General features: G+C 43.7%; 1 protein-coding gene across 2 annotated transcripts; it reads left to right on the top strand.

The window, feature by feature from the left end:
- Window positions 1-3,274: 3,274 nt before the first annotated feature.
- LOC116951828 (relaxin-3-like) lies at window positions 3,275-13,660 on the top strand. 2 transcript variants are annotated; one of them, XM_032970593.2, is made up of 3 exons: window positions 3,275-4,965; window positions 12,117-12,149; window positions 12,862-13,660. In XM_032970593.2, the coding sequence occupies exons 1-3, from the start codon at window positions 4,812-4,814 to the stop codon at window positions 13,110-13,112; spliced, it is 438 nt and encodes a 145-aa protein (XP_032826484.2). In that variant the 5' UTR covers window positions 3,275-4,811; the 3' UTR covers window positions 13,113-13,660. The 2 variants fall into 2 exon arrangements, with proteins under 2 accessions (XP_032826484.2, XP_032826485.2); XM_032970594.2 differs by lacking the exon at window positions 12,117-12,149 and having other exon boundaries at window positions 3,282-4,965.
- The last annotated feature ends 648 nt before the right edge of the window (window positions 13,661-14,308 follow it).

The raw sequence follows: 14,308 nt of genomic DNA, 5'->3' as shown, positions 1-14,308 counted from the left end.
AGCCGCAGCCGCTCTCCGCGTTCTGTGCGAGGAGCGATTGGGAACGGGGGAGGGAGCCGAGCCTGAGCTGAGAGGCGAAGGCTTCCAGCAACGTGGGCAGCAGCAGCCGCACGTTACGCGTCGCCAAACTTCCTTTTAGCCGCTATTTTTAGTAAGAACAGCAGGGAGGCACTGCTGAGGTTGTGGCACTTAGCTCTTTGGACGATTTGTTAAAAATAAATTTTGACTGAAGACAGCCCAGTGGTGGTCTCTTCACATGTCTTGGGAGGACAATTTGGGGGTGATTCCGAGATTGCAATGGTGCATTCTATAGGGGGTGTCGATGCGAAAGCGGAGCGCCGAGTGGTGCAAGAGAACGAGACATTTAGAGCGGTTTCAGAGGCTAGGTGGTAGATGATGTCGCAATAGTCATAGATGGCGGCTTTGACTATTTCAAGACGGAGCTGAGGTGAGATACTGTTTCTTTCTGTAGAGTAATCCAATTAGTGTTTTCTTGTGGCCATATGATTGATGTAAACCTTGAAGGACAGTTTTAATCCGAGATAACGCCTATATGCTTCAAACTTGATTTGAAGCTTTCGTGACTGCAGGAATTACTATTTGGTTCTTTCGGTAAAGTCACGTAGAAAGAAAAATTAAATAATATAATACGACGTTTCGATTGCAACACAAGCAATCATCAGGTAGAACTCAATTTGAGAAACAAAACACAGACAGACACAAGCAGAGATAGACAACACAGTGACAGAAAGAGACACAACGTAGACACACAGAGCCCAATGCCTCTGTGTCGTGGCCTTAAATAAAAAGAGAGGGGGGGCAGAGAGAGAGGTGGGTCTGCAGGAGCAGAGACATGAGCATATCAATGAGAGCTGTGTGGAAATCCACCCCGCGACGGCAGGGGGAGAGAAAGACCCAGCAAGTGGACCCGGAGAAAAAGCCACACGACCACGGGGTAGACATGCAAACTCAACATATACAGGCGTCAAGGGTCGGGATTGAACGCACGATCTCCTGTCCACTAGGTGAGTGAGTTAGCGAGAGAACAAGATGACAGGGAACAAGCAGGAGAACAACATGACTTTGGTCTTTTTAGCAGTGAGGACTAAATTTAATGCATTTAGCTGGTGTTGCAGATCATCACAGGCCTGTTGTAGCTGTAGTTGTAAATCATTAATTCATTCACTTCCCAGAGGTAATCACGGCTGTGTCATCAACAGTGAGATGAATGCTAGAGTGCACCTTGGAGATACGTTGATTATTCAAGTACAGGGAGAACAGTATGGAGGCTTGCGCAACACCCTTAGTAATGGGGGTCTTTAACGAAAACATCATGGAGCCCAGTTGGAACCGGTTAGACAAGTAGCTGTGAACCCAGTTGATTGTACACTTTGATTTTTTTTGGGCATTTTAGTCTTTGTAACATTATCGTCCACAGTAGCAAGTGGTTTGGACAGGTCGAGGAACAAGATTTCACAATGGCGACGAGATACAAGACTGGTGAAGATCAAGTCAAAGGTATCGGCTACTGCAGAGGCTGTGCTGTATTGTTATCAAAAGCCAGATTGCTTGGGATGAATAGGTTATCGTCTGTATATCTGTCATAACGGCAAGTGACATGACCTGGTACACTGGCCTACTGCTAAGGTCCTACCACAGTTCACAAGTGGGCATCAATGCGCTTCTTCTTGATGGTTGCTGTGTCTCTGCATGCATGAACACCAAGATCAGCTTATTGTGAATGGAAAAACATGTTTTGCTACAGGACTCAGTGCTCACCCAAAACTATTTTCCACACATTAATGATTTGCCTGCCATGAAGTCCCATCGATTTGTGTACACAGATAACATCAATGACTGGTCCACACAAATAGCCCAGCTTTTATCTCCTGCTCTATCAGTGGGTGCAGTTCACAAACTTTTGCTGTGGCCCAGGGCCCAAGCCCCGTGCTTGATCCTCTCGGAACTGGCAGGGTACACATACAATTTTATAACACCGCCTGTGACTCACTGCACCCTCCCATCCATGAAAACACTTTTTGGGATTATGTTCATTCATGGTACCGAGGAATCATGGTTAATGGCGCCAACATCAACAGCAGCCATGAACCTCGCTCCTCTCAGCTCGGTTGTTGAGCTGGCATAACATAATACTGGAAGCATTAATGCTGTCCAAATGTAACTCAACATCAATTGTAGCGTTGTCGCCATGCATTTCTTTAAATACAATGATGATGAGTGTCGTGGCGAATTTATGTAACAAAATAAATCAGATGTGAGAAAAAAATTAAAACATTTTATACGTAGGGACAGATAAGAAAGGGAGACATGATCATAAATAGGACTGGGAGTAGTTTGTGTTCAGACATTTTAGTAGCCTCCAGGTTTGGCAGCAGCTCTAATGTTCATGAATAGCTTTGTTTATTTGATCCCTGAAGCAATTAGATGTCATTCTTTAAATGCTTTAGTAATCAGCTAGTTCCTTAAAATTATCTTTATTTCTTCAAAGTATGCCAGGATCAGAGAAGAAATGTTGGAATTCATTCTTAAAGGAGCATACTTATAGAAAGTTGCCTCTAAAATTAAATGTTCAGTCGCATTGTTGAAATTTGCATGTATTGGCAGTTTTCTAATTCATGGTACAGTATACAGTACTGTACACATATTCTAAATTAAATTAACTGGGGCACATAATTTGGGGGGGGGGGGAGGGTCTCTTGGCTGATTAATGAGTTGGCTCTTGTGCTCAGTTATGACCGGTAGCATCCAATTTGAAGAAATGAAGCCTGATTCCACTGATAAGCATGAACATCAATTTCTGTCAAAACCAGAATCCGCCATGATCCATGTGACAAGATGGCCTTCCTATGCAATCTCATAGATTTGTGAGGGAACAATTTATTTAGCACCCGCACAAGAGTGGATGTCATTGCTCCAAATTCCTCTGACTCTAAATTCGAGCTGTAATCCGGAGTCAACAATGGTCACCTATGGATAGGCTCACCCCCGCCATATGAATGTGAAAGATCAACCATCAGCTTCGGGCTGTAAACAGAGGAGCACCTCCTTTCAATGCTCATTTGAGTAAGAAACCATTTTGACTTTGGACAGGCGAGCACCTGAACAGGCGAGTCTTGAGCTGCTGCTTGGAGGTGGACAATGGTGCCTGGATGCTGCTGCGGGTGCAGAGTGGGAGAGAGTTCAAGACGGCTGCTAGTGCAGCTACGGAGAGACGCTGCTCACCCAGGTCAGTCCTGGTTCTGTGTACAATGAGCAGAATTTGTAGATGTGCTCCGTAGGACACAGCGGTTTGCTGTGGTCAGTGGAATGAGAAAGGTAGAGAGATATTGGTGGTGAAACGTTGAGAGAGAGATTGGTGGCACAGGATAGTGATATTGTACTGTTTGATTTGATGGGGAGCCAGTGCAAGGTTCGGAGCGAAGCCAAGGAGCCATATGGCTGCACCGAATGCCCAGGGCAGCACGTGACCCATTGGTTTTGAAGCCACTGATGTCCAAGGAAGGATGATGCTGCAACAATCAACGCGAGTGCTGACCACGTGGAAAGCTATTGTTTGTGGTGGCTGTAGTAAACATAGGGTGTCTTTATTGCGTTGACGTGCTTGTCGAGTGAGTGGAGTCCGAGGTGATAATGAGGATTTTCAAGAGATTTGAGAGACTGATGGTGGGGCCATTGATGAGTTGAATTTGAGGGAGCGACACTGTCGTCAGCCGTGGCTAGGTTTTGTCTTATTGCACTGTTTATATTCATATTTTTACATGTAAAGTGTCTTAGAGATGTTTGTAGTATTTAGATGCTTTATACATTTTATTATCTTCAATATTTCCTATAATGTGCTGCTGGCTGCATTGCCACTCATGCCAACCTTAACAAGTGCTTGTTATCAGAATTTGCCCCAACACTCTTTACTGGCATGACGCACATCTACGTGTGTGACACAATGTAGTCGCAGGTCAATCTGAACTTTAAGTCTGAATGTCTTATACAAAAGTAAAGCTAAATAAATTAGGCAATATAATAAATAAAGAGACAATAAAATCAGTGTTTAATTTGAAAACTTAATTTACAATTTTAGCGCAGATGTGGAACAAAGACTCATTGACGTGACATAATCGCCCATCACAGTGACCTCTAGCTGGGTGGCTGGCAGAAAGGTTAAATGGTGCAGCGTTAATGAAGGCCACACTTATCTATGCAAATAAATGCATCAATCATGCTGAACAATGCAAACTTAACTGCAATCGTTAGTAAATTTATTTTATATTTTAATTCCTTCCATCTCCAAAAGAGTTGATGAGAAAAATCCTTGCATACAACACAAAGGGATTGCGTCTATCACCAAGGCATAAAGGTCATGGTTGTGAAGCCCATAGCTTTCCTGATACAAGCACGGCCATGTCAAGTGAAGAACCGTATGGGCGTTTCAAGTAAAGCGCCTTGCAGAGCGGTTGTCAACTTGCATTATTTAATTATTTGCAAAATGTCACTTAAAAAATAAAGCCTTTACGTCTGATAGTGTTGGTCGAGCGAGTTAGGTGTATAAATACAGGTACTCAGAGATCACAGCCATAGGTAGCTTGAAAGAGGCTTCACACTCCGGCCACCCCAGTTGTAATCTTGCAGTTTTACTCTTACGTTATTAGTTTTTATTTTTGAAATAAAACCCCTGAAATTAAATATAGTTTTTTTTTGGGTCAGCCTCAAATATCTAGCATTTAACAATTGTAAGAATTTCAGAATAAGAGATTAGGAGGTTGTTATTATTAGATTAAAACTGTTTAGACACAAACATGAAGCTACTTGCCATCCTGGCTGCGGCGTGCATCGTGGTGTTGGCTGGACTGGACGGTGGTGCCGAGGGCGGTCGCCTTGGGGTGAAGCTGTGCGGGCGCGAGTTCATCCGCGCGGTGATCTTCACCTGCGGGGGCTCCAGATGGAGGAGAGGTTTGGCCCATGCACAACTTCATCGGCAATAGCACCGCAATGTCATTCATAGTCATCATCTTCTTCATTAGTTGGCTTCTGTCTTGTGTTAAGAGACGACGAGGCCGAATTAGATATTTCCACCTCTTTTGCATGCATCAGTTTCACGGCTTTCTTGTTGCCCTTTTTGTTCGAGATCATTTTTCACTTTGTCGATCTAGTGCATCTGTAGCTCTTCCTCACGATCTTGTTCTGTGTGATTCTGTTGCAATGCCATGTCTGGTATTCTCTCTGGATCCAATCGAGACACACTTCCAAACCACCAGAGCCATCTCTTGGGCCTTCTCCAACAGTGTTGCTACCTTTCGCTCCTCTAATCGTTCTCTCTTATTGTTTATGTTTTTGTCATCATCGACCACTCCATGAGTAGCGTGGGAGTGATGATTTGCCCCCCTCGCAATTCACCAATCGTCACAATTCTCAGTTGCGTTTTGATTGGCGAATCTATTGTTTTCCATTGTGGTGAAAGTAGTGGCTGGGTTATGTGAAGCAAGTAAAACACATTGTACAATCGAAACGTGTTGCTGCAAACGAAATTAAATACGTCCATTGTGAACTTGACTATATTTGTTGTTACACCCCTAATAATGGGGTCAATGTTGGCAAGACTCTCTTGAAAAATTCGTGAGACTCATTGAGGCTTAGCTGGGTAAACAAGCATAATAATATTGAAAATATTATTTACTGTAACATTGATACCATCACCATTTACACTATTACCATCAACATCTGCAGCACTATTATGAATACGTTCAACATCATCAGCAATGCCATCAACATTGCCATACAGCTACACCGACAAAATGCTAACATCATCAGCAGCAAAATCTCCAATAATTCAATTCAAAGGGGTAACAGACAACATCTATGCGGTAAAACCAACTAGTGGCCCTTTGAGTATCAGAAGTGAAAAGGAACCAACGGCTGGGTTCAAGCCCCTTGGTGTTGTTTGTGCTTGTATTCATTGCAGCGATTACTGTCATTCATTCATAGAGCATGCAAATGGGCAGAGCAGTGGGACGTGTGGTTAGTTAACTGCAATACATTCCCAGCGACCTGAGCTGGATTCCCAGCCATTGCTAACATCAGTGGCATGTGACAGCTGAACCAGTCTTGGGTCCCTTCTTTCAACCCGCACTGACCAGCGTGAAGTATAGTCAAATCTCCCAAGACCAACTAAGCGTGGGGATGCCTTCCAGCAATTTAATGACAAAGGGCTGTGAAATAACAGAAATGATATAACGACTAAATCCGATCACATCTGTAGATGCTCTACAGGGGTGGCTGGTAGCGGGGGTGGGGGGTACAAGTGGCCGGTAATGGCCAGAGGTCGGCAACCTCTGGCTCCAGAGCCACATGCGGCTCTTTAAGGACCGCTTCGTGACCGTTATTTATATAGGACTACCGTCTCGTATTCACGTGCATTGTGGCTCTTGAAATATTGAGGGTTTTTTTACCGATTACGAAAAAAAATCGCTCTTCTTGTTATTTTGGTTTGCCGACATCTGGTTATGGTGATTTAATGGGTTTGGAAGGAGTGGAGGAGGGTGTGAAACACAGGTGAGGACTACAGAGGGCAGAGGAAGCCACTGGAGCTTCATGCACTTTTAAATGTAGATTTAAAACTAATTTCTTTAGAACTGCTTCATGTGTTTAGTTTGCTGTCTTTCCCTGCACCTCCGATTAGCGCGGTTGGCTACGTACGGTGCGAAAGAAGTTCAACATACATACATCGGAAACAATGTACAGTATGAGGGCATTCATAGTTAATTGGGAGATGACCATAAAACGCATGCTGAGGTTGAGACGCAATGTGAGAAGAGACGGAGATGTGAAACTGAGATTGAATAGCCTAGAACTCTGCAGGGTAATTAGGAAATGGATAAAACAAATCAGAGAACACAACACAAATATGACACAATATGTCATGTTTGATATACCCAATTCATTATTTTATCATAATAGGTAAAAACTGACTTCAAGAACTACATACCTAATCTTTGTTTTTTTCGGTCAAGTCACGTAGAAATAAGAAAAAATAAAATTACATAATATACGACGTTTCGATTGCAACACAAGCAATCATCATCAGCTAGAGGAAACACATAACCGCAGATATATACACAGACCTTAAGTAGAGGGAATTAACAGAGATATACCAGGGGTTACAGAGAGATGGAGCATCACACTAAATCAAACAGGGTTTAGCAAAATTTGGAAACTATATAAAGCAACACAGACGGTCGGTTAAAACACAATTAACGCATGGTCTAGTTGAATACGCTATTTCAAAGATTGTTAAATTGTAAGTTAAGTGTGAAATTTAAGATAGTGATAGAATACATACCGTAGAGAGACCTATGGGGGGAGACACGCACACAGTTAAGAGGTTTGAACCACCTCTTCAAACTAGATTTGAACCACCTCTTCGGGGAGGTATGAAATCTGTGTCTTTGTGTTCTCTGTTGGTGTATCTGCCTTTGTGTCTTGAATTGGGTTTATGTCGCTGTGTTGTCTCTACCTATAGTTGTGTACCTGGGTGTCTCTAAGTGTGCGCTGCGGCGCCCTCTCTGTGTGCCTGACAACTTATATCATGCTAATTTGTGTCCCATTGTCTCTGAGTCCCAGCCCCTCCATCTCTAGCTATTTAAGGCCTCGGTACAGAGCTGCTTTACCTCTTAACTGTATGCGTGTCTCCCCCCATAGGTCTCTCTACGGTATGTATTCTATCACTATCTTAAATTTCACACTTAACTTACAATTTAACAATCTTTGAAATAGCGTATTCAACCAGACCATGCGTTAATTGTGTTTTAACCGACCGTCTGTGTTGATTTATATAGTTTCCAAATTTTGCTAAACCCTGTTTTATTTAGTGTGATGCTCCGTCTCTCTGTATCCCCTGGTTTATCTGTGTTAATTCCCTCTACTTAAGGTCTGTATATATATCTGCGGTTATGTTTCCTCTACCTGATGATGATTGCTTGTGTTGCAATCGAAACGTCGTATGTTATGTAATTTTATTTTTTCTTATTTCTACGTGACTTTACCGAAAAAAACTAAGATTAATTCCTGCAGTCACGAAAGCACCAAATCTAGTTTGAACTACATACCTATTGGCCTATTATTGTGTGTATATATACAGTAAATTTCTCATGAAGGTCATCTGGAACAGAATAACAATCAAATTGGAGGCCACTAATCCCCAATTGCAATCATGGTTAAGGTAAGGTTTTCTAAGCTTTCGGCTACATACTACAAATCACATTATGGTAAAGTTTGAATTACCATTGTGCCTGCCTGGCCTTGTAGACTATGAAAAAGCATTCTACTTTGATCAAATAGATGCAATAATAATTTAGATTTGTAAGGCAGATATCATCCGTGCTCCCTATGTGCCAGTGCAGTCTTCAACGCAGTCACAAACCCAGGTCTATAAAAACGTTTTAAAGTAATATAAACAATTTACAAAAGTAGATGAGCAGCACGAAGATTGCATGGAAAAAGTACCAAAAGACGCACAAGCAATTATACGCTTTCACCAAATGTATTCCCAGTGACAGAAGCTAATAATGAGACTGGAAAATAACACTGAACGTTTCCAATTTTCTGAAGAAATGGTCGTTATGTCCAATGGAAATGAACTGCAGGATATCCTTAAATAATCAAATAAACAATGCTCAAAGTATGGCGCAGGATAAATGCAGATTGAGCAAAACAAAGGTCGTGTACAATCTATGATGGATAAAATTGGAAAATACAAAAATATTACGTGCACCAAGGACAGCGATTGAAGGCAGACCAACATTTTTAAGATACAATAAAAAGGCGGACAAGAAGCAAGTTTGAAAAAGCTGAACTTAATTATGGCAAGCAACATAGCAACGTGCATAGAGAGGAACGTTCCCGATCGGTGCGCACTGCACTGCTATGACGTGATTCATAACCTGGGCTTCAGCCAGCAGTGAGTAAACCCGGGTTCTCTGGCATAGTGACTTGATGGTCTGAACTCAGCTATCAATTACTTTAAAAAAACAATCACAATATATTCGTTTTCCACTTGATTTGCATGAATACCAGATGTAATAAATACAAATATCGATTTCATTGGCACGCGACAATATCATAGATGGGGTGGGATAATGCACCCTCTGCGATGTGAAGGCAACACAGGGCGCAAGAGAAAACATCCCTTGCGTGTGCGTACATCTCTGCATGGGCACGTTGTTGAGAGATGTCCAGCGGATGTTGCCAGTAGCTTAAATAAAATAAATTGAAGGTAAAAAATATATATAAAAAGATATATAGATATATTTTTATATCATGGGACCTCCTTTGCCAGAACCAAAATATGATAGGGTTTTCCCCTTTTTTCTGGACACCTGTTTTGTTGCCAGAAAAAAGTGGAAAACCCTATTATCATATTATGGTACTGGCAAAGGAGGTCCCATGATGTAAATGCTCACCCCGAGCTCTCATTACTCTGATAGTGCATTGTCTTTGGGCTGTTCGCCTTTTAGTGTCCTCTGGTCTAACACCGTTTGAGACGAGGCTCAAAAGAAAGCTGTCTCTGGTGTGGACCAATCAAGGACAATGCATATATTCTAGATTTAAAGCTTTCGTGACTGCTAGGATCCATACTCTTTGGTTCTATTGGGTAAAGTCACGTAGGTGAAAATAAAATAACAAAAAATCACGACGTTTCGGCCACAACACAAGCGGCCTTCATCAGTTGAAGGGACGAGCCTGTCTGGAGGACAGCGCTGGAGTGGAAGAAGCCACGCTTAGATCACGACCTTTAAGCTGTGTGAGAGGATAAAGAAGACCAAGCGCCTTGACAAAGGAATTAGCATATAATTTAGCATTGAAATGGCTCATTGAAATAGCTAAGTTAAAGTATACACATCCGCAGAGGTACCCCTTGACAAAGGAATTAGCATAGAATTGAAATAGCTGAGTGATTAGCTTGTAACTGGTCACCGAAATAGCTATGTTAAAGTCAGAGCATATACATTCACCGAGGCACCTAGTACTAATCAAACAGGAGAATTTAGCGAAACACAACCACGCTCAGACAGCGGACCTTTAAACTGTGTGTGAGCAAACAAGGTGTTCTGACAAAGAAATTAGCATAAAAATTAGCATTTGATTGGCGGATTTTAGGAAAGAGGTGGTGTACGTGCCGTTTGGCGAGGGGGGGAAGGGGGGGAGGGGGAGTTTACCAATTGATGGTCAATTCCAGACATCCCGCCATCAAATTCACCATGGAAGTGGAGAAAGATGGCAAGCTACCATTCTTAGATGTTCTGTTTGAGAGGAGACCTGATGGCTCATTGGGGCATTCTGTCTACAGGAAACCCACCCACACAGATTCCTACTTGAAACCTGATTCCCACCACCACCCACAGCCCCAAATAATTCTCTCGTCAAAACTTTATACCATAGGGCTCATTGCATTTCGCACCAACACCACCTGACCAGTGAATTAAAACATGTACACCTGGCCCTCATAAGGAATGGTTACTCTGACCGTACCATCCGCCAAGCTGTCTCTCCCTCCATACAGAAACAACCACTTGATACTCCGGTCAAAACCATCACACTTCCATATATAGCAGGCGTTACTAAAAAGATTTCCAAAATTCTAAACAAACACAGGATCCAGGTCCGGTTCAATACGGTACACAAAATTCGTGATCTGATCCCATCCGTGAAGGATGTCATTCCTGATTTACAGTACCCCGGGGTTTACAAATTGAGTTGTACCTGCGGTGATTGCTATATCGGTGAGACAAAGCGACATGTCTCTGACCGAATTCGCGAGCACAAATCAGATTTGAAACACGGCAAAACGAATTCTTCTGCCGTGGCTGATCACTGTTACAACGCTGTGGGGGATCACGATATAATTTTCTCCGATACCAAGGTTCTTTGCAAACCCACGGGCTTTTATCAGAGATTTGTTCATGAAGCAATTCAGATCTACAAACACAGACACAATTTCAACCGAGAGGATGGTTTCAAATTAAGCAACCATTGGAAAGATGTTCTAAATCGAACTAAACATTAAACTAATTTCAATGGTACAGTATATTTTTCAAGTAGTGGTACCCCAAACTTTCGCAGCTCTTATAAATTCCCTTTTCACACCATCAATAGGTAAACTCCCCCTCCCCCCCTTCCCCCCCCCTCGCCAAACGGCACGTACACCACCTCTTTCCTAAAATCCGCCAATCAAATGCTAATTTTTATGCTAATTTCTTTGTCAGAACACCTTGTTTGCTCGCACACAATTTAAAGGTCCGCTGTCTGAGCGTGGTTGTGTTTCGCTAAATTCTCCTGTTTGATGAGTACTAGGTACCTCGGTGAATGTATATGCTCTGACTTTAACATAGCTATTTCTGTGACCAGTTACAAGCTAATCACTCAGCTATTTCAATGCTAAATTCTATGCTAATTCCTTTGTCAAGGGGTACCTCTGCGGATTGTATACTTTAACTTAGCTATTTCAATGAGCCATTTCAATGCTAAATTATATGCTAATTCCTTTGTCAAGGCGCTTGGTGTTTTTTCTTCTCACGCAACTTAAAGGTCGTGATCTAAGCGTGGCTTCTCCCACTCCAGCGCTGTCCTCCAGACAGTCTCATCCCTTCACCTGATGAAGGCCGCTTGTGTTGTGGCCGAAACGTCGTGATTTTTTGTTATTTTATTTTCACCTACGTGACTTTACCCAATAGAACCAAAGAGAATGCATATATTATCAGAGTATGTTTTTTGTTTGCATTATGACCACAAGCATTGTGGTTAATGCAGACATGATTCCTTGTAAAAGGTTTCAGTTTGATGTTTTAACATCTTAACACCTGTTTTGTTGCCAGAAAAAAGGGGAAAACCCTATTAATATATATTTTGAAATGCAATGTGCGGCATTTCAAGAAAGCACAGCGCAATTTAAATTCCCTGAAGCATTCTGACAAAAAAAACCCGAAGATAAACGACACTTCTCTGAATGTAAACGAGATGAATTCAGTCTGTGATTCTTATTACATTTTCTTTTTAATGCCAAGATCAATGTTTTCCTTAAGCCAAGACTTATTCCTGTGATTTCACAGTCGGGAGTGGTGGTCTGCACACAGCACACCAAGGTGAGTCTTCTCCACGGCATGTTCAAGGGGCCGCATACCAGAGACCACGTGTCCACACAGGAGCAGGGCTGCTCCTGTGAGCAGGGCTGCTCCTCATCTCTGCGAGGGTGCTGACAACACAGCATAGCAACAAATTACACATTCCTATGACAGTGGTTAGTACACTGTGCCATGGGCCTGGCGAGCTGGGTTCTATCCCTTTGAACCCAGCTCGTGTGACATCTAGACTGCACCTGCTCTCCACCCTCCAACCAACCCACACTGACCAGTGTGGTGAAGTATGGCCAAAAATACCCACGACCGACACAGCATGGGGAGGCTTTCATTCAGCAGTGGATTCATAAAAGGCTGTGCAGTTATTCTGAGACATTTGCACTCGTACACTGTACGTACGTATGTGTGAGAGCACAAGCGTAGTGGTAGTGAAGTGGTTAGCGCACTGCGCTACGAACCCGATGATCACAGTTTGATTTCCGCTCACGGCTAACACCAGTGGCAACGATCTGAACTGGTCCTGAGCCTACCCCTAGATTGGCTCAGCCTCATATAAGTATATAGTGTGATCAGCACTGGGGAGACAAAGGTGGCCAGGCGTGGTGCTGGTGATCCACCCCCTCATGTGCCGTTCAGGTCTGAATGTGCTTGCTAAACAACACTTGCCCCAACAGTATGTTGAGACCACACGGGGGATATGTCCTTGTTGTTTTTGCAGACACCTCCACTCGGGGAGACACCTCGGACGAGTTTGATCCCTGGTCCCTGTGGGGCGAGTCCAGCTCCCTGCAAGCAGAGGGCCCCGAGGCGGCCGCCTCTCCCTCCGGGGACCCCGAGCCTGGGGCTCCCTGGCTTCACCTTCCTGGGCCCCAGGGCCTGCAGCGCGGAGACAGGGCCACCAAAGCAGGCCTCGCGTCTATCTGCTGCCACTGGGGCTGCTCAAAGTCGGACATCAGCACCTTATGTTGAGAGCCCCCCGTGGTCACCAGGGGCCCCGTTCCCTGTCTCTTAAGGGTTACGTCCTGTGACCAGAGGCAGTGTTCTATCTTGTGGGACGAGGGGCTGAGAGGGTGGTTGGCTCGAGTGAAGGGGGGGGGGGTGTCAGCTGTCAGCCACTGGCGCTTAGGCAGTACCTAGCTCCCCGAGAGATCGCGGAGAGCCACGCTGTGTCGCGCTCCCTGCTTTTTTTCTGTAGCAACATGCCACTGTGTAAACTATTGAAGTGAGAGAAAAACACGTGAATCCGGAAATGAGTTTTAAGTGTCGTGATTGATGAGTGTCTTTGCTCAATGAGAGTCCATGCCTATTTCCGTTGCGGCTCTGAGACCGCATGATGCATTGCGCGTTTCAAGTGTCGGTTACCGTGGTGAGAATGCAAACAAATGCAGTCTCAGGCTTCCCTCCTCTTGTCTGCCAATTGTCATAACACAATGAATGGCAACTGTCTTTCTGTGTAACGTCACTCCCACCCACCGAGCACATGCAAGCACTCAATAAAAAGACAACTTTAAAATGTCTACTGGACTTGACGGTTTGTGACATATTTCTCTGCAGCGACACTCATCTTATTCACAACCACGTGGAGCAATGCATTGTGACACGGTTGGTTGCCGACCGCGTCGGAAGGCGCCGGAGAGAATTCTGTGCATGGTGTAGGCAAGGCACCAGCTATGCAACGTATAATTTACTCCCAAAGTGCCTTATGCAATGAGGACTTATATTACCTGTATGAGTGTAAATGTTTTGGTTGGTGCAGGAATGTGATTCGTATTTTATAGGATGTGGGCGAGGCGTGACGGAAGTGGAGAAAAGCAAAGCTGTTCCTGCATTGGACCTGGCTGATTAGCGAGCACTGCCCCGATGGGGGACAACGCCGAGCATCAAGAATATGTTAAAGATCAGCAACACATTGCTCTCTATTGTTAACAGATGTACTGATATCATTATTTCTGAGAAGGGACATTGAACAAGTACAGCAATGGAGTGCAATTTGACGAGAAAGTCCTGGAAATGACAGCGTGTTTAGGGACCACGTGACTTGGAGATCATCCGACGGTGAAGTTGACTTCTTCACACATTCTTATTCGCAGATACAAAATGAATATGAATCTGAGCATTTCAAAAGTAAAATGGCCTCGGGCCACTAATATCTTTAACAAATTCAG

The sequence above is a fragment of the Petromyzon marinus genome, chromosome 44, assembly GCF_048934315.1.
Source record: "Petromyzon marinus isolate PM22_M1 ecotype Great Lakes invasive population chromosome 44, UKy_Petmar_22M1.pri1.0, whole genome shotgun sequence".
Lineage (NCBI taxonomy): Eukaryota > Metazoa > Chordata > Hyperoartia > Petromyzontiformes > Petromyzontidae > Petromyzon > Petromyzon marinus.
This window is presented reverse-complemented; position numbering and strand designations above follow the sequence as displayed.

Bases quoted from the DNA above. Each gene is read 5' to 3' on its own strand.
- LOC116951828 (XM_032970593.2), top strand. From the start codon at position 4,812: ATGAAGCTACTTGCCATCCTGGCTGCGGCGTGCATCGTGGTGTTGGCT. The intron at 4,966-12,116 runs GTTTGGCCCATG...GTGATTTCACAG, and splicing joins GGGCTCCAGATGGAGGAGAG to TCGGGAGTGGTGGTCTGCAC. The intron at 12,150-12,861 runs GTGAGTCTTCTC...TTGTTTTTGCAG, and splicing joins TCTGCACACAGCACACCAAG to ACACCTCCACTCGGGGAGAC.